The sequence below is a fragment of the Mastigoproctus giganteus genome, chromosome 3 (genome assembly GCF_048544385.1).
Source record: "Mastigoproctus giganteus isolate SK-2022 chromosome 3, ASM4854438v1, whole genome shotgun sequence".
NCBI classification, from domain to species: Eukaryota; Metazoa; Arthropoda; class Arachnida; order Uropygi; family Thelyphonidae; genus Mastigoproctus; species Mastigoproctus giganteus.
The window spans coordinates 121,858,621-121,883,704 of NC_143577.1; the positions used below are offsets into that span (position 1 = coordinate 121,858,621).

The window sequence follows — 25,084 nt, forward strand, 5'->3', positions numbered from 1 at the left end:
AGCCAAAAAAAAAAAAAAAACCCACTTCCACTTCACCCCTCTGTTCGTTCAAAATACCTGTCCAGCTGAGCCTTAAACTTATTTAGGCTATCAACCTCCACCACAACGGATGGAAGTCTGTTCCACCAACCAACCACCCGCTGGCTAAAGGCAAATTTCTGCACGTCTATCCTACATCTGTCTTTCCTCAATTTGAATTTATGCCCTCTCAGGTGATTTTTCTGAGCTAGAGGAAGAATCCCATCAGCATTGAGCATGCTTAAACCATTCGAGGCTTTATACACCTCTATCAGATCACCTCGCTGGTGCCTAGTCTACAGACATTGTAATTTGCAAAACTTAAGCCTTTCTTCGTAAGAGCACCCCTTTGTTCCATTCACTAATCTTGTTGCCCTTCTCTGTACTCGTTCCAGCAGCTCTACATCCTTCTTGAAATGAGGCCTCCAGACCTGTATACAGTACTCTAGGTGTGGCCTGACCATTGCCTTATACAAGGGAATAATCACCTCCTTATCCCTGCTGGACAAATTCCTGTATATCATTGACAATACTCCATGAGCTACTCTTGCAGCCCGTCTGCACTGCTCAGAGAACTTCATATCTGCCTGCACAACCACCCCCAAGTCCCTTTCATTCTCTACCACTGTCAGTGTAGTACCACAGAGTTGATACATTGCTCTGGGGTTGCTGTTTCCCCATGTGTAGTACTTTACATTTGTCAATGTTAAACTTCATTTGCCACCTCTCAGCCCATCTGCTCAACCTTTCCAGATCCTGTTGCAGCAGCATAGTGTCAGTAGTGTCCTTGACAACTCTGCCAACCTTTGTATTGTCTGCAAACTTGGACATTAAGCTTGATATACCATCATCAATATCATTTATAAATACAGAAAACAATAATGGACCCAACACTGAGCCCTGAGGGACTCCACTAATAACATTAGTCCACGATGAGCAGTGTCCATTGATTACCACTCTCTGTCTTCTCCCCCTCAACCAACCCTTTATCCATAGCAGCAATTTGCCTCCAATGTCACACTGCTCCAATTTGTGTAGCAGTCTTCCATGTGTAACAGTATCAAAAGCCTTTCTAAGATCCAAGTATATAATATCAAAGTTATTCCCTGCATCCAGTTCTTTTGTGACTGCATCATAGTATCCAATCAAGTTGGTCAGGCAAGACTTCCCCTTAACAAAACCATGCTGTGTCTGAGCTATAACTGAAGTCTTGTCTAAATGATCTTGCAGTGCTCCTTTAACCAGTGCCTCCATTAATTTTCCTGGAACAGAAGTTAAGCTCACAGGTCTATAATTACTTGTGTCAGCCTTTGATCCTCCTTTGTGAATTGGGGTCACATTTGCACATTTCCAGTCTATGGGTACCTCCCCTGAGTCCAAGGAAGCTCTCATAATTATAGCTAAGGGTTTGCTTACTTCCTTTGCTGCCTCCTTTAATATAACTGGATAGATCCCATCCACCCCGGGTGCCTTTCTTGTGTTTATCTTCAACAGTTTCTCCTCCACTTTACTCCCAGTTATTTCAAGATTCTGTAGCTTACTGCTAGAGTTGAATACACCTCTGGCATTCCCCTTGCTGAATAACTCCTCATGTGTGAATGTCGATGCAAAATATTCATTTAGTTTGTTAGCTACCTGAACAGGATCATGAACAGTTGACCCATCAATATCAAGTGGACCAATCTGATTCATCCCCTTCCTTCTAGAGTTTACATAAGTAAAGAACTCTTTGCTGTTTTTCTTTGCATCCCTTGTCAAGGATTTCTCGTAATCTGCCTTCGCCTGCCTAACCTCCTTTGTAACTTGGTTGCATATCAACTTGTATCTATCATAGGCTTCTGTGTCATGTGTTAATTTGTAAGTATCCCATGCATTTTTCTTCTCTGCCATATGCCTCATTAGTTCATCTGACATCCATTTTGGCCTAAACCTTGAACAATATTTCTTAGTTGGTATGTAAAGCCTAGTATCTTCCAAGATAAGTTCTTTGAATGCTTCCCATTTTGAATTTGCTGTTGGTAACATCATCAGTTGGTCCCACTGTATAGAATTTAAATACTGTCTCAGTCCATCGTAGTCGCCTTTACGGAAGCAATAACCCTTCCCTTTACCCCTAATGGTAGTTACCTCTTTGAGTTTGTTTGTTTGTTTGTTTGTTATTTGGTTTTTAGGAGCATTAGCAACTAAGGCCATATTGCTCCGGGATATGCGGTGGTCATTCCCTGACCTTTCCGCATTCTCCGTATTTGGTGGTGACGGGCTCGAACCCCGGTCTAATCAAGAAGCGTGTGCTATGCACTGCTGCTCCTTCCCACCTGGCTACGGAGGCGCCCCTCTTTGAGTAAATCCCACTTCAGCACACTGTGATCACTGCCACCTAGTGGTTCATTTATCTGCAGATTCTTAATGCATGAAGAATCACTGCTGATAATCAAATCAAGAATATTACTCCCTCTAGTTGCCTCCCGAACATGCTGATGTAGAAAACAATCATCCAATAAATCCACAAAAGCCCTGCTAGTGTGTGAGTAACCAGCCCCCAAATTCCAGTCAATATCTGGGAAATTAAAATCTCCCATTATAAGACTCTCTGATTTACTGGCCCACTCTATTTCCCTGTACAGTTCCTTATTATACTCATCAGAGTCATTAGGCCTATAGCACACTCCTACTCTCAATTTTGATCTCCCAATGCTTATGTCACACCAAACTGACTCAACACTGCACTGTCCAGCGATGTCGACTGGCTTCACTTCCTTGGTTTTTATGTATTTCTTAACTAATAGCATAACCCCTCCCCCCTTCCTATCCTGTCTATCCTTTCTGTAGACGTTGTACTCCCCAAATTGCAGTTCTGCATTCCTTATATCTGTGTGACACCACATCTCTGATATCCCAACAATATCTGCCTTTGATGTTTTGAGCAATACCTCAAATTCATCAAATTTATTTACTAAACTCCTAGCATTGGTGTACACGCAAGTATACCTGCACCTGTTTCTATTCTTAGCTACCCTAACACAACCCATGTGTTTACTTGTACGCGATGGCTCCCAGCAGTCTCTGAAATACCATGCATCTTGTTTTTCAGGCTTCTGCTCATTCTAATAGAAGCAGTGCAAGAATCTCTTTCACCTCTGCCAGTGGCTACTGTCAATCTATTGGTCTTTGTCTCCCCCCAAGCTAGCAGTTTTGGCATAAGGCAATGGTCAGGCCACGCCTTGAGTACTGTGTACGTTATTTTGATTTTTCTGTTATCTAGAAAGTTTTATTTTTAATATATTTAATGGAGAAATAATGAGGCCAAATAAGAAATAGAGAGATTAAGAATGCAATTTTATTAACTGCACATAAAAAACATAAACATCTTGATGATCCAATGTTATATTCTGTCATTAATACACTCCTGCTTATGCCCCTTCTATTTTCTTTATTATCTCAAGTTTAGTCTGTGGCAGTAGCACAGTGGTATCATCATCATCATCCTCCCCAAATTGGGTGGAAAAAGGCCCAGGATCCTGTCAATGACGTGAGGAACTTTTATGGGCTTTTTTTCTCTGTGGCTGAATTAGTCAGTCACAGACATAGATAGCAAGATTTTCCCCAGAAACTGGGGTTCTTTGTCCAGCAAAACAAGAAAAATTGACCAAAGAACACATGAAATTTACAGACACAATACACATGGGTATATAAATTACTTTCCAGGTGACCCTGATGTAATAGTTAGTATTATATCAAATTTGTTACTAAGCTTTAATATTGTTCTTTTCTTCTTTGTACGAGGTTTTTTAACTTTAATAACCATAGTGAGCGGTTTTTAATTTAAAATAAATGTAAAACAGCGTTATGTGATATCAGTACAGAACTCTCTTTCAAAATGGTGAACATAAACATATACAGTAATCATGTGAATCCGTTTTCTGTTTTTTTTGCACTGCAGGACATCTGAGCTGTATGTAAACATCTATTCTCAATGTGCCATTAGCTTGAATGTTCCCTTATTTAGGGTGCCGTTATTTCGACAGTCTATTGTATTACCAATGGGGATGTCTTTGTGTGCATATGTTGATTAAGAAGTGTGAAGATATTAGGTGCTAACTCAGTGTTGTTATGGGCCTTTATGAGAGTTTGAAGAAGAGGGTGGATGCCGTTGAAGGATTTAAATTGTGGCCCCCATCAAGCTTTCGGCTGCCTACATCATGACCAAAGCTTGCAGTTGATCATCAGGCAACACAGCAGCAACCCCAAAGGTAGGATGTGCTGGTCCCACAGGACTTAGTTGTTTCCAGTAATTCTATTGTTATTACTGGAAACAACTAGGTGCAAAAAAGATAGGTAGATATCATGTACCTATATTGTGCAAAAAGGATAGGTAGAATCAGGGTGAATCTGCCAGAAGCGAATGTTGGTGATCTTGAAGAGCAGATATCATCTTTTAAGGGCACAAAGATGATATTTTTGTACAAGTTAGATTAATGACATTAAGGGTAGGAGATCCACAGACTTACTTAGCAAGTACAGGTCAATGTTGAAAAAAAGTCGCAAGTTAGAGTTAAATTTGAAAGTGGGTTAGAGTTAAATTTGAAAGTGTCTACAATTCATCTGTAATGCTACTAAATAACACACTTGAATCTGTAAAACGTTTTTATTATGATAATATAAAATAAAATACTGTAAAATCAAATACATGCATACTGGTCGTATAACTGTATATTAAAACAAAATAAAATAAATGTTGTATAACAAGAATAAAATACAATAAAATATATAAAATTAAAAGCGATAAAAGTTGTTTAAAATTACTAGAACCACTAACACAGCAGCTTTCGGCAGCAGCGTTCACTTTCATCAGCTATAGTCATTGCAAGATGACTGACAATCTATATGTACCACATATGTCTCAGCAGGTCTGCGACACAAACTATGGCGTCTGCACATGGTTCACTTTTCGTGAATTGGAACTGGAAAGTGGACGCGCCACACTACACCGTTCATCTCTTCATAGAATAAGGGCTTTAAAGAGTGGATGAATGCGATAGCCCTTATCCCTATTAAGACTGTAGTGCTCGGACGAACATATTCTTAAATTCTCCAGCCAAGTCTACAATTCTGCATAGGCACAATAGGGGGGAGTATATAATGAGAGCCTTGTCAATTGATTTAGCTCATGTGGTATAATTTTTTTCAGTGTGGTATATGCTTTTTAACAGGAGAGACAGCTTCTACAGGAATGGGATACACTTAAATAGAAAGTTTGCAAGAATATTTGCAGATGCTATTGAGGCAGTGTTAGGAAGGTAGGAAAACTGCTAGCTTGGGGAGGGATACACAGACTAATAGATTTACAGTGAAATCACTTTCACTTTCAGAAGTGAAAGTGATTCTTGCACTGCTTCTGTTGGAAAGTGCACCAGTTGAAAAGCAAGGTGCTGGGAATTTTCAAGGACTATTGGGTGTCATCATGAAACAAGTAAATAGATGGGCTGTGTTACTGTTACTAAGAGTAAGAACAGGAGCATGTGTACTTGCATGTACACCAATGCTAGGAGTGTAGTAAATAAATTTGATGAATTTGAAGTGCCGGTCATCAAAAGACATCAAATGCAGACAGTATTAGGATATCAGAGACATGGTGTCACTCAGAAATAAGGGATGCAGAATTTGAATATGGGGTGTACAATGTACACAGAAAGGACAGATGTGATAGAAGGGGTTATGCTCTTAGTTAAGAACTATGTAAAATCTAAGCCAGTGCACCAGCTGATTTGGTGGCCCATGCAAGCTGAGTCAGTTTGGTGTAACATAAGCACTGGGAAAGCAAAAATGAGAGCAGGAGTGTGTTATGGGCCTAATTACAATGATAACTACCATGAACAGCTGTACAGAAAAATAAAGTGGGCCAGTAAATCAGAATGTCTTATAATGGGAGGTTTTATTCCAGATGTTGACTGAAACTTGTGGGTGGATCACTCGCACACTAACAAGACTTTTGTGGATTTATTAGTTGACTGTATTCTATAGCAGCATGTTAGAGAGGTAACTAGAGGGAGTGATAGTCTTGATCTGATTATCAGCAGTGATTATTTATACGTTAAGAATCTGCAGATAATGGAACCACTAGGTGGAAGTGATCGCAGTGTACTGATGTGGGATTTAACTACCATCTACCATGAAGGGCAGAGGGAATGGTTTTTGCTTTCTTAAGGTGACTACAGTGTTAGACAGATTTTAAATTCTATACAGTGGGACCATCTGATGATGTTACCATTAGCCAATTCTAAATAGGAAACATTCAAGGAATTAATCGTGGCTTTTCATATGAGCAATGCGACACCTTTTTATCTATTCAACATATTTTATCCGACTGCACCAGTTTTAGAAATGCTCATTTTACCACTTTTACCTATCTGACTGAGCCATGTACACTCAGTCAGATTTTAACTGACGATGACAATGTGTCAGCAGTCTTTAAATTTTTAAAATCGATTAATATATATACACCTGCGAAATATAGAATTTTTTTTTAACCTTATACTGAATTTTATTTATTAATACTCCTTCATATATGTGAACTTTTGACAAGATAACCTTTTTAAAGGTTACCAAACTCATCTTTTTTGAATTTTATCTTTTTCATGCGCACTATAACCTTGTTCTTTTTGCACCACAAAAAATCAAGAAATACTGTTCAAGGTTTAGGCCTAAATGGATGTCAAATGAACTAATGAGACTCATGGCAGAGATTAAAAATGCATGGGATGCATATAAATTATCAGGCAACACAGAAGCCTATTGTAGATATAAACTAGTCTGTAATCAAGTCACAAAGGACATTATGCAAGCAAAGACAGATTACACGAAATCTTTGGCAAAGTATGCACAGAAAAAAAGCAAAGGCTTCATTCCTTATTAAAGCACTAGAAGAAAGGGGATGATTCGAATTGTTCCACTTTATATCGGAGGTTTGACTGTTGATGATCCTGCTGAGGTTGCTGACAAGCTGAATAAGTATTTTGTGTCTACATTCATACCTGACGAATTCTTTAGTGAAATAGAGGCTAGACTTTTTTATCACAATCTAACTGGGAACTAAATGACTTTGTAATAACTGAGAGCAAGTGGAGGAGAAATTGTTGAAGTTAAACATAAGGAAGGCAACTGGGGTGGATGAGATCTATCCAATTATATTAAGGGAGGCAGTGAAGGAAGTAAGCAAACCCTTAGTCATAATTATGAGGACATCTTTGGAGTCAGGGGAGGTTCCCACAGACTAGAGATGTGCAAATGTATCCCCAATTCACAAATGGGGGATCAAAGGGTGACACGAGTAATTACAGTCCTTTTAGTTTAACTTCTGTTCCAGGGAAAATAATAGAGTCACTGTTAAAGAAGTAATGCAGGATCATCTAGATAAGACTACTTAAAGTTCTATTCTCTTGGTAGGTGCATACAAGGAATTATAATATGAATCCAACACTCGACCTCATAGGGTTCTTCAGCCAAGGCTACAGTTATACTTCAGACACAGCATGTATTTGTTAAGGTGAAACCTTGTCTGACCAGTTTAATCGGATATTATGATGTGGTCACAAAGGAACTGGATGCAAAAAGTAATTTTGATATCATATACAGTAAACCCTCACTAATCCATTTACAGTTAATCCGGATCGAAATATGAAAACTTCTGTTCAGTTGAGTTCTTTGAAAGACACAGGATTTAGGAAGGCACATAAGTCATTCTGACTACGTGCTGATCGACTGCGCAGAGAGAGAGATGGAACATACATTACATTGTCTTGCTTGTTGTTCACTATTGTTATTGACTCTGAGTCGGATGGATGTTATTGCTTATCGATTCATTTGCATACTTCTTTATACATATATATGTACACAAGTTAACATATTTTATATGATTATGGGGTTCGTACGAATTGAAAAGTGGAATAAAAAGAAAACACGTTACTTTAACTATCATTAACAAGCTCAAAATGATAGAATAACTTTAAAATGGTGTTCTTGGAAAAAAGATTTGCTGAAGAATGTATTGGCCAATAGACTGCATCAGATATTGAAAAAACAAAAAGAATCTATAAAGGCATTTGCTTTAAAATTCTATGTAGGGAGTGATAAAAGGAGCGTATCAAATAGACAGATATTTAAAAAAAAGCCAAAAGAAGTGACTGGAAGAAGCTATATTGAAGTGGTATTCACAGCAACGATCGAGTGGCATTGGTGTGCAATGCCAACGTCACCTGATAAATGTATAAAAAGACAATACATTTATTCATCTATCGATGGATAAATATATTGTCTTTTTATAAAGGCCCTATGGTAATTTTTTAAAATTTATTTTCATATGCACTTTACTGTACTTGGATTTCATTAAAGCTTTTGATACTGTTGCATATAAAAGACTGCTGTACAAATTGGAGCACTGTTGCAATTATGATATGTTGCTACTATGGATAAAGGAATAGTTAAGTGGAAGGAGATAGTGAGTGGTAATAATAGACACTGGTCTTTGGGGACTAATGTTATTATTGGATTCCCCCAGGATTTGTTGTTGGGCCCAATGTTGTTTTTCGATATTTATGAATGATATTGATGAAAGCATACCACACTTAATGTCCAAGTTTGCAGATGATATAATGGTTGGCAGGATGGGTTAATGATAGGAATGATGATATGTTACTACAACAGCTAAAGGTTAAGCAGATGGTCTGAGAAATGTCAAGTGAAGTTTTCATTGAGTAATTTGCATTGACAAATGCATTGACAAATGCAATGGGTAGCAGTAATCCCAGAATAATGTATGAAGTGTGTGGTACTATGCTCAGGGTAGTGCAAAATGAGAAAGACCTGGTGGTAATTGTGCAATCAGATATGAAATTTTATGTGCAATGCAGGCAGGCTGCCAGTATAGCCCATGGGATTTGGTCAATGATATACAGGAATTTTGCTAGCATGGATAAGGAGGTGATTATCCCATTGTATAAAGCAGTAGCCATGCTACATCTTGAGTACTGCATGCAGATCTGGAGACTTCATTTTAGGAAGGATGTAGAGCTGCTGGAACGAGTTCAGAGAAGGGCAATGAGATTGGTGATGGAAACAAAAGGGTGCTCTTACCAAGAAAGGCCTAAGTACTGCAAATGGCATCATCTGGATACAAGGCACCTCCGGGTGATCTGATTGAGATGTTTAAGGCTTTGAATCATTTGAGCAAGCTCAAGCTGATAGGATTCTTTTTCTTGCTCAGACTTCATACATGAGGGAGCACAAATTCAAATTTAGGAAGGATTGCTGCAGATAATGTGTGAAAGTTTGGCTTTAGCCAGTGAATGTTTGATTGTTGGAACAAACTTCCATCTGTTGTTGTGGGAGTTGATAACTTAAATAAATTCAAGGAAGACAAACTATTGGAGGAATGAATACTTGAAATTATGTGAAATCTCACTAAGGTGAGATTTCGCATAATTATCTCATAACATCTGTTTTTTTTTTGCTGTATTGGAGTAGGCAGCTCACTATGCATCCAACTTGGATGGACATTGAACTAGCCTGTACGTACTATAAAATAAAAATAAATTTTCTGTTTATACTCCGGGTTGACCAAACGGTCAGAGGAGTTCACAAGATAGACAGAATACAAGAAACAGCACTGTATTCAGCAGTCACGGACTTGAACTCTGGTCACTCAAGGCACATGTACTTATGTACCCTCGTGCCTGACTACTAAGCTATGGCGGCCTATGTAGCAATCATTAAAGTGAAGGTGGAGTCACAAAATGATGATTTTATTTAAGGGAAGCTTAAATAAAATTTTATTTTTATTGTTTGACATGGTAATAACAGACTTTTCTTCTCCCATTAGTCTGTAAAATGGCAGGTTTACTACATGAAAAAATAATATTAATCCTGAAAAATCATAACATTTGGGTAATATAAAATGTGTGTGTTAGGTCCTATTTTTTATTTTAACTACTTTACAGTACATCATAATGTTAAAATGCAAATAAAACTGTAATTTCTGTGAGCTCACTGATACAGCATCATTATATATTTTGTATGTTTAGAGACTTAAATGTGTTTGTTTTCTTTTTTTTCTTTCAGCATTCTATATCAGAAATAATAAATTTCTTCAAAATTTATAAGGTAACATTGGATGATATGAAAAAAGTGGTGTTTGATAAATTTTCTATGTTAGTTCAACTCACTAGGACCGGCTTGGAATATGCAATAAGCAATCATAAGGTAAATTGACATTCTCTGCTTTTACATTTAAATTGAATTTATGTTAAAGTTGAAATATATAATTGTCAGGAAGGAGTTCTAATTTTTTAGTTTTTTTGTATTTTGTGATTTTGTTTGTTTCCTTGTCTGGGCCTGATTAACTGGTAATTTGCATGTTATTTTGCTAATATATATACAGTAGAAAAAAAAAATAATAAATAAATGAATAACAAATTGATCAGTAACTTATTGATATAAGTAACTGATCAATTCCCATATTTTTGTACTTTCATTAATAATAATACCAGTATTGCCATAGACAGTTACAAAGAAATTGTCAACGAGTTCTGAACATAGTATGTATTTTATTCTAAGTGAATGATATAGACAATCTGATAAACTCATAAAATTCATGGGAAAATTTCCTGGAAACTTCATAAATTTGCAAGTGGCTATGGTCATGATGTTAAAATCATGATATTAAGCTTCATATTCCTTCATCAATATCATTGATAAATATACAAAATAGGCCCAACTTGAATCCGGGGACTCCACTAATAACATTAGTCTACGGAGAGCAACATCCATTGATTACCACTCTCTGTCTTCTCCCACTCAACCATCCTTTTATGCATTGTAGCAACTTACACTTAATGCCATACTATTCCAATTTGTACAGTAGTCTTCCGTGCGCAACAGCTTCAAAAGCTTTCTTGAAATCCAAGTATATGATATCAAATTTTTTGCATCCATTTCCTTTGTAACCACATCATAGTATCCAATCAAATTTGTCAGACAAGACTTTCCCTTAACAAACCCATGCTGTGTCTGAATTATTACTGCAGTTTTGTCTAGATGAACATGCTATGCATCTTTAATCAATGAATCCATCATTTTCCCCAGACCAGTTAAACTAACTGATCTGTAATTATTCGTGTAACCCTTAGATCCCCCTTTGTGATATATTTTCACATCTCCAGTCTGTGAGGACTTCCCATGAGTCCAAGTATGCTCTCATAATTATGGCTAGGGGTTTGCTGACTTCCTTTGCCGCCTCCTTTAATAACTGGATAGATCCCATCCACACCAGGTGCCTTTCTTATGTTTAACATCAGCAATTTCTCCTCCACTTTGCTCTCAGTTATTACAAAATCAATTAAGCACCCTGTTACAGTTTGATATACTTCTGGCATTTTCCTACCTTAATAACTCCTCATGTGTGAATGTAGATGGAAAATACTCATTCAGATTATCAGCTATCTGAGCAGGATCATCAACAGTCAAACCATCAATATCAAATGGACCATTCTGTTTCATCCCTTTCCTTCTAGAGATTATATAATTAAAGAATCCCTTGCTGTTTTTCCTAGCATCCTTTTCCAAAGATTTCTCCTAATCTGTCTTTGCTTCCCTAACTTTCTTTGTGACTTGATCACAGATTAACTTATAACTATCATATGCTTCTGTGTTGCTTGATAATTTATATGCATCCCATGCATTTTTGTTCTATGCCATGAGTCTCATTAGTTCTTCTGACATCCATTTGGACCTGAACAGTATTTCTTAATCTGTATGAAAAACCTAGTTGCTTCCACAATTACTTCTTTGAATGCTTCACATTTAGAATTTGCTGCCGGTAACATCATCAGTTGGTCCCACTGTATACTATTTAAAAACTGTCTGAGACCACTGTAGTCACCTTTATGGAAGCAAAAACCCTTCCCTTTACCCCTGATGGTAGTAATATCTTGAAGTAAATCCTACATCAGTACTCCGTGATCACTGCCACCCAGTGGTTCCTTTATCTGCAAATTCTTAATGCACAAATAATCACTGTTGATAATCACATCAAGAGTATTACTCCCTCTCGTTGCCTCATGAACATGCTGCTGCTGTATCATCCAATCAATTCACAAAGGTATTGCTAGTGTGCGAGTGACCAATCCACAAGTTCCAGTCAATATCTGGGTAGTTAAAATCCCTCATTAGACATTCTGATTTACTGGCCCACTCTATTTCTTTGTACAACTGTTCAATGTACTCATTAGAATCATTAGGCATATAACACACTCTTGCTCTCATTGTTGCTTTCCTAGTGCTTATGTCACACCAAACTGACTGAACATTGCACTGCCCATCTATGTCAACTGGATTCACTTCCTTATTTTTTATGTGTTTCTTAACTAACAGCATAATCCCTTCTCTTTTCCTGTCCTGTCTATTTTTTCTATACACATTGTACTCCCCAAATTCCAATTCTGCACTGCTTATATCTGTATGATGCCACATCTCTGATAGCTCAAGAATATCTGCCTTTGATGTCTTGACCAGCACTTCAAATTCATCAAATTTATTTACTATACTCCTGGCATTAGTGTACATGCAAGTATGCTTGCACCTATTCTTATTCTTAGTTACTCTAACACAGCCCATGCATATATTTGTCCCGTGATGACTCACACCAGTCCATGAAAACCATATCATCCTGCTCTCTAATCTAATAGAAGCAATGCAAAAATCACTTACATCTCTAGCCCCGGGTGCCAAGCGTTATAGTGATCAAGCAATTTCCTGAGTGATTTCTAGAGCGTTTTCTCAAAGATATAGTTTTGTTTCAGTTATAAAAGTTTTCTTACTTTTCTATTATTAAGCAACTTAGTCTTACAAATCATAAGCAAGTTTAAGAAAGGAAAACACCTTTCTTCTTTTTTCCTTAAATTAACATACTAATTTTTATACCACTTGGTCACTCTAATGGCAGTGCTCCTACCTCCCCGTGGCAGTGCCAGTAATCTGGGAGAAGAAATCCACTCTCCCAGGGCTGAAAGGAGCAAAGATGGATACAAATATGTATCCACCTTTAGAGCCATTGAGCTCAAGACGAGACAACACAAATGACAATGAAAATGACTTCTCTCAACCCAAGAGGCTGAGAACAACCCTTCAAGAGGAGATACCATCATTCCTCATTCCACACTCTCTCTCTCTCTCTCTCTCTCTCTCTCTCTCTCTCTCTCTCTCTCTCTCTCTCTCTCTCTCTCTCTTTCTCTCAGAGCAGCCTCTGAGTAAGTTATCACCATTCCTTATACAAAAATGTATTTTGTCTGTATTGTTCACCGAAAATAGTAAGGAATATTCTTGTAGAGACCATTAAATCTCAACATTCTGCAAAGTTATTAAAGCTGACTACCTTTGGTGGACAACCAATAAAAGTCACTCCCCATAATAAAGTTACTGGAAGACGGCAAGAGTGGTGGAAGTTAAATAGTTGTATCATAAGGAAAGTTGGAGAAGAGTTGTTGGGGAAAACATCAGGAAAGGGAATGCCAGAGGGAAAGGAGGCTTGGTTGTGGAATGAGGAAGTGCAATCGGTGATAAAACAAAAGAAGGAGATGAAGAAAAGATGGGATTTAACAGGTAGCCAGGAAGATAAAGAAGCATATAAATTAGCAAATAAGGAGGCAAAAAGGGCTGTGGCAATAGCAAAGGTAAGGGCAGTGAATGAGGCCTATGGGAAACTGGAAAGGAAAGATGGAGATAGACAATTGATGAGAATAGCCAAAGCGAGAGACAAGGTATCAAAGGACTTCTCATCAATGAAACAGAAGATAAAAGATGAGAGGGGGAGTGGTTATACAGGACAAAGAGAAGATTAAGGAAAGGTGGAAAGACTATTTTAAGAAGTTATTAAATGAGGAAAACCCAAGAGCATTATGCAAGGATGGAGAGACGAATGAAAGAGTTGTGGAAGGCATAAGCAGGAAAGAAGTGGAAAGCGCACTCGGAAAAATGAAGAGGGGAGAAAGCAGTAGGTGTTTATCAGATACCAGTGGAGGTATGGAGAAGTCTGGGAGAAGAAGGGATCGATATCCTATGGGACTTTATGGAAAAACTGTGGCAGCAGGAGAGGATACCCAATGAGTGGAGGGAAAGTATACTTGTGCCAATCTATAAAGGAAAGGTTGATGTGCAGGAATGTGGGAACTACAGGGGAATAAAGTTAATGTTTCATTCGATGAAGATCTGGGAAAGAATTGTGGAAGGAAGGATAAGGCAGGAGACGGAAATAGGAGAGGAACAGTTTGGTTTCATGCCTGGAAGAGGAACAACAGATGCAGTCTTTGCTTTAAGGCAGGTGATGAAAAGATACAGGGAGATGCAAGTAGAGTTGCACATGGTGCTCATAGACCTGGAAAAGGTATATGATAGAGTGCCCAAACAAGAGGTATGGAGATGCATGAGAGAGAAGGGTGCATCAGAAAAGTACGTAAGGCTTGTGAAGGAAATGTATGAGGGAGTGGTGACTCAGGTTAAGAGTAGTGTAGGTATGACTGAGGGGTTCTCTGTAGAAGTTGCACTGCACCAGGGATCAGCTCTTAGCCCATATCTGTTTGATCTGGTAATGGATATGTTGGGTAGAGAAGTGAAGAGTAGAACACCATGGAGTATGCTGTTCATGGATGATATCGTACTGTGCAAACCATCCCAAGGAAAGGTAGAGAAGAAATTGGAGGAATGGAGGAAAGCATTGGAAGAGAGAGGCATGAGGATAAGTAGAACAAAGACAGAATATATGGTATTGAATGTAGAAGATGAGAGTTCTATAAAACTGCAGGAGGAAAAGAGGCGCCTCTGTAGCCAGGTGGGAAGGAGCAGCAGTGCGTGGCACACGCTTCTTGATTAGTCCGGGGTTCGAGCCCATCACCACCAAATACAGAGGATGCGGAAAGGTCAGGGTTGGTTGTTGTTTGGTTTTTAGGAGCATTAACAACTAAGGCCATATTGCTCCGGGATATGCGGTGGTCATTTCCTGACCTTCCCGCATCCTCCATATTTGGTGGTGATAGGCTCGAACCCCGGTCTAATCAAGAAAATGCAGGAATCTAGGTTGAGGTGGCTTGGACATGTGGAACGAAGAAGTGAGGAGTATGTGGGGAAGAGGTGTGAAAAGTTGGAGGTGATAGGGAAGAGGAAGAGGAAAAGGGGGAAGACCTAAGCTGAGATGGAAGGACAAGGTGGCAGAGGATTTAAAAGAGAGAGGATGGAGGAGAGCAGAAGCCCAGGATAGGGAGGAATGGAGGAAAAGAGTTAAGGATGGAAATGCCGATCAGATATAAACGTGGGAAGAATGCGAAGATAAAGAAGGAGAAGAAGAAGAGGAAATAGTCCAAGAGCTTCGAGAACAAAATGTAATCCAAACAAGGAGAATCTTGACCCGGAAAGATGGTATTCTTATTCCCACAAGGAGTATAATCCTCACTTTTAGCTCTCCTATCCTACCAATATCTGTTAAAGCAGGCTATCTTCATTGCTGTGTCCGTCCTTACATCCCGAATCCAATCAGGTGCTATAAGTGCCAAAAATATTATGGACACTCCCAAACTGCATGTAGAGGTGAGGCAATATGTCTAAATTGTGGATCAAAGGATCATAATCAATCTGAATGCACTGCTACTTCTCATTGCCCAAACTGTAAAGGTTTTTCCTAAATATGCGAATTATGGAAACAAGGGGAAAAAATCCAAAAATATAAAGTTGAGAATAAAGTCACATACTCAGAGGCGAGAAGACAAATACTCAAAACAAAACCAAAGCGTACATATACCACTGCTGCTAAACAATTTCAGTCAGTAGGTATCCAAACAGATGTTACTGTTCCTCCAAATATATCCATCGCTGATGGGGCACGTTCCTTGCTGTCTGCTTCCAAGCAGTGTCCTTCACAACAAAAAACTGAACAAGCCAGTAACACCCCAATTACCATTCCAACCGACATGCCTCAAACAGCAAAACCAAAAGTGGCAAAAACTAAGGTACTGAACCCACCAGTTTCAACAGAAATGGATGTTGACCAATGCAGTGAATCAGACGATGGTATATTAGAACTTCATGCAACTGATGAGATGGACATCACACGTCCCTACTTTCCAAAGAAAGAGAAAGTGAAATTGGATTGATGCAAGCAAGTTTCAACTAAAAAGCAGTCAGAAACAAAAATAAACAACAAAACCACTTAATGGAAAGATTCCTCCAATGGAATTGTAGAGGCTTTCGCAATACAAAAGACAATTTATATGATCTCATCGACCGGTATGGTCTAGCAGGCATATCCCTACAGGAAACCTACTTAAATGCACGAGTGTGTCCCACCATCAAAAATTACACAATCTTCAGATGAGATAGGAGAATAGACTCACCAGCCCATGGAGGAGTGTCAATTCTTGTTAGATACACCGTTCCATCGAAACATATTGCTCTTCAGACCCCTTTTGAAGTAGTAGCAGTGCGTATTGTAATTGGCATCACTCTTATAAGAGCATCAATATATATCCCTCCTAATTTCTTATTCTCTTCAGATGACCTAGAAAATCTAATAGGCCAGCTACCAGCTCCATTCTGCTTGCTCGGAGACTTCAATGCACATTCGCTGTGGAGGCTACCTCCATAGCCAGATGGGCAGGAGCAGCAGTGCATAGCACATGCTTCTTGATTAGACTGGGGTTCAAGCTCGTGACCACCAAATATGGAGGATGTGGAAAGGTCTATGAATGACCACCGCATATCCCTGGAGCAATATGGCCTTAGTTGCTAATACTCCTAAAAACCAAATAACAACAACATTCGCTGTGGGGATCTTTAACAATTGACAAGAGAGGTAAGCTAATAGAATCCTTTCTTGATGCTTATCAACTCACCATTTTAAATACTGGCGAGCCAACCTACATTCATTTTTCGACTGGATCCATGAGTTCAATAGATCTCTTGATCTGTTCTCCCTCCATATATACTATTATGGAGTGGTCTGTTCTTGAAAATCCACTGAACAGTGATCACTTGCCAATTCTCTGCAAACTCCCCTTCACTACATCACTCCATTTGGAAATTCCGTAGGGTACAATGGAGTGAACATGCCTCTCATGTTCAGTTAGATGATAAAATAATACAATCTCAGACCATAGAAAATGTCACAGAACACATTATTAGTCAAATATTACTAGCTGCTACCATTGCAATACCAAAATCTTTACCAGGGAAATGGAAATACAGTAACTACTGGTGGAACCAAGATTGTACGCATGCGAAACAGGAAAAAAATAGATCTTGGAATTTATTTCGTAAAGACCTCACAACTAGTAACCTAATTAACTTCAAAAGATTGAAAGCCAAGTTCCATAAATTAAGAAGAAATGCAAAGAAAGAAGCCTGGATTAGCTTTTCCTCAAGTATAAATAAGGACACAGATAGTAGAATCATTTGGAGGAAAATTCAAATGCTCAGTGGCAAATATGTTCAGTCATATTAATTGGGAAGGGAAAGAGTTGTCATCACCGGGAAAAATAGCAAATACCTTAGCGGAATCATTTGCCAGCATATCAGCAATATCCACCTATAACCCAACCTTTCAACAAATTAAAGAATCCGCAGAAAAGCATAAGATTAATTTTTCTGCGGCAGTTTCAGACTGCCGTTGAAAATTTTTGAAAAACAGCCTGATACCTGTCACTAACAATTTTCGTCTGTTGGGGTTACATTTAGATAAACTTAATTTTGCTTCCCATATCTTACCTTAGAACCATGTGTCTTAAAAAACTGAACATCCTAAGAGCCGTTTCAGCTATGTCCTGAGGTGCTGACAGAAGCTCTCTCCTTCATCTTTATAGAGCTTTAATAAGATCACATTTAGATTATGGATCACCTGTCTATGACTCCACTAGGAACAGTTCACTATTACGTCTGAACACCATACAGCATAGTGCCCTTAGGATAGCTGTGGGAGCCTTCAGAACATCTCCGGTCCACAGCCTGTATATTGAGGCAAATGAACCTCCATTGCATCTAAGGAGAAAATCCTTATAATGTAACTATGAACTAAAGATTAAGAGTATTCCATCACATCCTAGCTGGCAGCACTTGTTTGACCCTCAATACACCATGCTATATCACAATAAACCTAATGAGAATCGCCCCGCAGGGCTTCGATTGCAAGTGCTCATGATCAGTTGGAACATTAATTTTCAGAATGTCTTCCAAGACCTTGGTATTCCTGAACCTCCCTGGACTGAATTCGTACCTCTCTGTGACAATTTCTTTTTAAGATGGGGGAAGACCTCCCTGGCTAATACAAATTTTCAACAGCTCCATAAATCGCATTCCTTGGAAAACTCAAGAAAAGTACATATCTATACTGATGGCTCCAAAACAGATACAACTGTAGGTGCTGCAGCAGTTTCTTCCACCTTCTCAGTAGCTGTGTCTCTTTTCATTGAATGCAGTATCTATACTGCAGAATTATTTGCAATAAAACTGGCTCTAGATAATATAAACAACTACCATATCAAGGAATCTTTGATATATATATACAGACTCCTTAAGTGCAATCACTGCCATTCAATCTACCTTTTCTCCCTCTCATCCCATTCTTAAAGAGATCCGATCTAAGTTATTTCACTATCAAACATTCAATCAGAAGGTTACCTTCTGCTGGATTCCTGGTCATGTTGGCATCTCAGGTAATGAACATGCGGATGCTGCTGCAAAACATCCCAACTCTGGATCTTCCAGACAACTAAAAGTTCCCTACACCAATTACAAATCTGTCATTAAAACAACATGCAGGAAACAATGGTCTCACCTTTGGAAAACATTAGTATTAGCATTAGTAGAAGCATTTGATGCAAGAAAGCAAGCTTATGCAGCATCAGCCAAAAAAAAAAAAAAAAAATCACTTCCACTTCACCGCTCTGTTCGTTCAAAATACCTGTCCAGCTGAGCCTTAAACTTATTTAGGCTATCAACTTCCACGACAAGGAATGGAAGTCTGTTCCACCAACCAACCACCCACTGGTTAAAGGCAAATTTCCGCATGTCTATCCTACATCTGTCTTTCCTCAATTTGAATTTATGCCCTCTCAGGTGATTATTCTGAGCAAGAGGAAGAATCCCATCAGCATTGAGCATGCTCAAACCATTCAAGGCTTTATACACCTCTATCAGATCACCTCGCTGGTGCCTAGTCTCCAGACAAGTTTTGCAAATTACAGACACTGTAATTTGCAAAACTTAAGCCTTTCTTCGTAAGAGCACCCCTTTTTGTTCCAGTCACTAATCTTGTTGCCCTTCTCTGCACTCATTCCAGCAGCTCTACATCCTTCTTGAAATGAGGCCTCCAGACCTGTATACAGTACTCTAGGTGTGGCCTGACCATTGCCTTATACAATGGAATAATCACCTCCTTATCCCTGTTGGAAAAATTCCTGTATATCATTGACAATACTCCATGAGCTACTCTTGCAGCCCGTCTGCACTGCTCAGAGAACTTCATATCTGCCTGCACAACCACCCCCAAGTCTCTTTCATTCTCTACCACTGTCAGTGTAGTACCACAGAGTTGATACGTTGCTCTGGGGTTGCTGTTTCCCATGTGTAGTACTTTACATTTGTCAATGTTAAACTTCATTTGCCACCTCTCAGCCCATCTGCTCAACCTTTCCAGATCCTGTTGCAGCAGCATAGTGTCAGTAGTGTCCTTAACAACCCTGCCTACCTTTGTATTGACTGCAAACTTCGACATTAAGCTTGATATACCATCATCAATATCATTTATGAATACAGAAAACAATAATAGACCCAATACTGAGCCCTGAGGGACTCCACTAATAACATTAGTCCACGACGAGCAGTGTCCATTGATTACCATCTCTGTCTTCTCCCCCTCAGCCACCCCTTTATCCACAGCAGCAATTTGCCTCCAATGTCACACTGCTCCAATTTGTGCAGCAGTCTTCCATGTGCAACAGTAGCAAAAGCCTTTCTAAGATCCAAGTATATAATATCAAAGTTATTCCCTGCATCCAGTTCCTTTGTGACTACATCATAGTATCCAATCAAATTGGTCAGGCAAGACTTCCCCTTAACAAAACCATGCTGTGTCCGAGCTATAACTGAAGTCTTGTCTAAATGATACTGCAGTGCTTCTTTAACTAGTGCCTCAATTAATTTTCCTGGAACAGAAGTTAAACTCACAGGTCTATAATTACTTGTGTCAGCCTTTGATCCTCCTTTGTGAATTGGGGTCACATTTGCACATCTCCAGTCTGTGGGTACCTCCCCTGAGTCCAAGGAAGCTCTCATAATTATGGCTAAGGGTTTGCTTACTTCCTCTGCTGCCTCCTTTAATATAACTGGATAGATCCCATCCACCGCAGGTGCCTTTCTTGTGTTTATCTTCAACAATTTCTCCTCCACTTTACTCTCAGTTATTACAAGATTCTCTAGCTTACTGCTAGAGTTGAATACACCTCTGGCTTTCCCCTCGCTAAATAACTCCTCATGTGTGAATGTCGATGCAAAATATTCATTTAGTTTGTTAGCTACCTGAGCAGGATCATCAACAGTTGACCCATCGATATCAAGTGGACCAATCTGATTCATCAGATTGGTCCACTTGAGTCAGGCTCCACCTGTGGTTTCCCACATGGCTGCTGGGCACCTGGTGGGACCCAACATTTCCTGCACACACACTGCTAATAGTGTGTGTGCAGGAAACGTTGGGTCCCACCCTACTTCCTTTTCTTCTTTTTTTCCTGATCAGTGACTAAGTAAAAAAAGAAGAAGAAAAGGAAGTATAGTGCGGTAGTAAGGGTGTACAGAAGAAAATGGGGGTGAAAGTAAGAGTAAGGGGATGTAGGTGTAGGCATTCCCCTAAGTTGACAGTGGAGTGTTTGTCCCACCAGGCAAAAATGGGGAGGGGAATAACCCAGGGAGGGAAGAAAAGCAACACAGTGAGAGTGCTGAGTGTGACTGATATTTGGCGGTAGAGTGATATAGACCACTGAAACCTACCCAGCTATGTGGCTGGGTTAGCAAGTCTGGGTAGGTGGAAGTTACTAGTTGATTTTTGTAATATGGCCAAGTAGAGATTTGATTTCCAATTTGGGCAGTACTACACTAAGAATACAATAGTTGCAGAATAGATATGCAGAAGTTTGACTTTAGCTAGCGAGTGGTTAATTGCTGGAACAAACTTCCATCTGTTGTTGTGGAAGTTCATAACCTAAATAAATTCAAAGAAAAACTAGACATACTATTGAAGAGAATGGATAGAGGAAATTGCTTGTGTTTTTTTTTTTTTTTTTTTTGCTGATGCTGTATAAGCTTGCTTTATTGAATCATATTCCACTGATAATGCTAATTGTTCTTGATGGCCATTTCAGAACAGCACATCACTTCAATTGTTAAAAACAAAATTTTTACTTGACATTTCTCAAAGCACTCAGTAATTAGTTGATATATTTAGAAGACAAATCATAACAGAAATTCACAGATAGAAAAATCCAAAGTAAATTAATGTTTGAATACTAACAAGCAGTCCAGTGCTTGTATTTTTATATAAAATGCACATCTTGTCATTGAAATTTAATTTTTAGTGCAATGTGGATTAGTGCATTAAAACTTCCTCCATTTTCCAAAAAATTCCATTTCTTGATATTTTGGCCCGAAAATCTGTTTTTCTCCTCCTCCTTACAGTTTCCTGATTTGCAGTTTGTTAAGATGCAGCTATATAGGTATATCTTTCTGAAATATAGAAATTTTTAAAATCCAGTACTGCTCAATGTAATATCCAAGAATGTTATAATTTAAAAGAGTTTACCGTAATTGGGAAAGAGCAATTTTTACCCCTAAGTGTGAAAATGCTATAACAATGAAATTAAAATAAAAATGAAAGAGTTATTTTCTTTCTTGTTTATTTTAATTTAATTGTTAGGGCACATCTGGGTGTACATGCAAGTATACATGCACCTTTTCTTATTCCTAGCTACCCTAGCATGGCCCATGTATTTACTTGTTCTGGGATGACTCCCAGTCGTCTCTGAAATTCCCAGCAACTTGTTTTCCTAACTGCTGCTCATTCCAATAGAATCAGTGTAACAATCACTTTCACCTCTGTCTCCTGCTATTGTAAATCTATTAGTCTGTATATCCTCCCCCAAGCTAGCAGTTTTCTAACCCACCTAACACTGCCTCGATAGCATCAGCAAATACGCTTGCTCCCTTTCTATTTAAGTGTATTCCATCCCTGTTGAAGCAGTCTCTCCTGTTAACAAGCACAGACCAGGCTGAGAAAAATTCTACCCCTTTAGCCTTGCACAATCTCTCCAGGGTGGAATTGATTGGCAAGGCTCTTATCATATACTCCTTTCTATCGTGTCTGGGCAGAATTGCAGACACTTTCAAATTCAAACCTAACTTGAAACATTGTAATGTCATACTATTCAAAAATTTTAAAAAGTTAGAACTCGAGACATTATTGGATTCAGGTACGATAATAAGGGTGGCAGGTTTTTGAGTGTTTTTTTTTTAGATGGACCTTGGAACAGTTATATGCATGGTTAAGGGGGATTTATTTCCCCTCTTTCCCCCCCTTAATACAGCTTTTACTCGAGATATCGTACCGATCATGAATAATGCGTCACACGCTCTAATCACAATACTAGTGAGTGCTCAGCATAGACTAGGGGTGTGAGCATGTGAAGCGCTTCTTGGGGATGCCACAGATGATGTTACTTCTGTGACCGATCATATTTATTTGGTTGGTGCCCCCAAGGAAGTTTCATATCAAAATGTCAGCAAAACTGTGAGCCCATTGTTAAAATATTCACAGCTCATCACTGCATGTGGGGTGGATGGGAATCTGTCCACTTATAATGAGAGCATCATTGGATTCAGTAGAGGTCCCCACGGACGGGAGAAGTGCAAATGTGTTGCCAATTCGCAAATGGGGGATCAAAGGGTGACACGAGTAATTACAGACCTGTTAGTTTAACAGGTCTGTAATTACATGTTGAAGAAGCAATGTAGGGTCATCTATACAAGACTGCATTTATAGTTCAGACACAGCATGGGTTTGATAAGGGGAAATCTTGTCTAACCAATTTTATTGGTTATGTTAATGTGGTCACAAAGAAACTGGATGCAAAAAATAATTTTGATATCATATGCTTTTCTTGGATTTCAGGATAGCTTTTGATACTGTTGCAAATGGAAGATTACTGTTCAAATAGGAGCAGTATGGCATTAAGGGCAAGTTGCTACAATGGATAAAAGGATTAGTGAGTGGGAGAAGACAGAGAGTGGTAATCAGTGGACACTGCTCTTTGTGCACCAATGTTATTTGTGGAGTCTCGCATAGTTTGGTTGTTGTTGTTGTTGTTTGGTTTTTAGGAGCATTAGCAACTAAGGGCAATTACTCCGGGGATTTGTGGTGGGCAATCCGTGACTTTTCTGCATGCTCCGTATTTGGTGGTCATGGGCTCAAACCCCGGTCTAATCAAGAAGTGTGTGCTATTCACTGCTGCTCCTGCTCACCTGGCTATGGAGGCTCCTCATAGTTTCGTGTTGAGCCCATTGTTGTTTTGTATATTTATCATTGATATTGATGAAGGTATTTCAGGCTTAATGTTGAAGTTTGCAGATGACATGAAGGTTGGCAGGGTCATTAATGACAGTATGCTATTGCAACAGGAATTAGAAACATTGGGCAGATGGGCTGAGAAGTGACAACTGAAGTTTAACATTGACAAATGCAAAGTACTGCTTATGAGTATCAATAACCCCAGAAAATTGTACCAACTGTGTGGTACTGCACTCAGGTTAGTGGAGAATGAAAAATACCTGGGGGAAATTGTGCAGTCAGATATGAAGTTTTCTGACAGTGCAGACAGGCTGCCGGAGCAGGTCATGGGGTCTTGTCAATGACATATAGGAATTTTGCTAGCAGGGAGAAGGGGGGGGTGGATTGTCCCCTTATATAAGGCAATGGTCAAGCCACACCTTGTGTACTGTATACTGGTCTGGAGGCCTCATTTTAGGAAAGACGTAAGAGCTGCTGGAACTAGTACAAGAAAGGCTTAAATTCTGCAAATTGCAGCTTTTGGAGACTAGGCACCTGTGCGGTGATCTGATTGAGGTGTATAAGACCTTGAATCGTTTGATCGTGCTGAATGCTGATGGAATTCTTCCTGTTTCTCAGTTTATGAACCTGAGGGGGCGTAAACTCAAATTGAGGAAAGACAGTTGTAGAATAGATGTGTGGAAGTTTGCATTTAGCCAGCAGGTAGTTGATTGCTGGAACAAACTTCCATCTGCTGTTGTGGAAGTTGTGTCAGGGGCTCTCTCTCTCTCTCTCTCTCTCTGTGGTTTCTCTCTTTCTTGTTTATTCCCTTGAGTTATGGCCATATTACTTTTCCTATGATGGTTATTCTGAATGAGATGATTGTCGGGCTAGGACAAAATCCGTGCTCTCAGCAAATCAAGGGCTGTTCTAGCTCTTAATTGCTGCAGCATTGGATCGTGTTGTGATTTAAGATTTGAGCGATCACAGTGTGTCAACTCAATCCCCGCTCTGACCCTTATTGGTTCATACTTGTTTCTACTGGTGTATGAGAATATAGGCAGAGAGAGAGAGAGAGAGAGAGAGAGAGAGAGAGAGAGAGAGAGAGAGAGAGAGAGAGAGAGAGAATGAGACATTATAACAAAAGAAAACATGTGTACAGACTTGCACTCCATCTAGTTGTTTGTGTAAAAGTAAAGATCTGTATATATATATATTGCTTCCAGGCTTCCTTCCGTTCATAACAACAAAATGGATCTGTTTAGGAATTATAATATTGTGTTAGCAAAAAACATCTTTATAACATACTGGATTCTAGTATCATTAGACTTATTCCTTCAGCAGACTTATTGTTTGGCATTGGTTTAACAAGCTACAACATTCACAAAACACTTCAACATAGAACAGAACAGTTGGATAACAGAAGAACCTTAGGCAAAGTGC

General features: G+C 39.0%; 1 protein-coding gene across 1 annotated transcript in view; it reads left to right on the forward strand.

Moving 5' to 3' along the window:
* The window catches only part of LOC150088255 (intermembrane lipid transfer protein VPS13A-like), a 3,009,916-nt gene that overhangs the window by 529,012 nt on the left and 2,455,820 nt on the right, over window positions 1-25,084 (forward strand). The window contains exon 15 of the mRNA XM_090370087.1: window positions 10,132-10,272. Coding sequence (XP_090226213.1) covers window positions 10,132-10,272 — 141 coding nt within the window. The remainder of the gene's footprint in view (window positions 1-10,131; window positions 10,273-25,084) is intronic.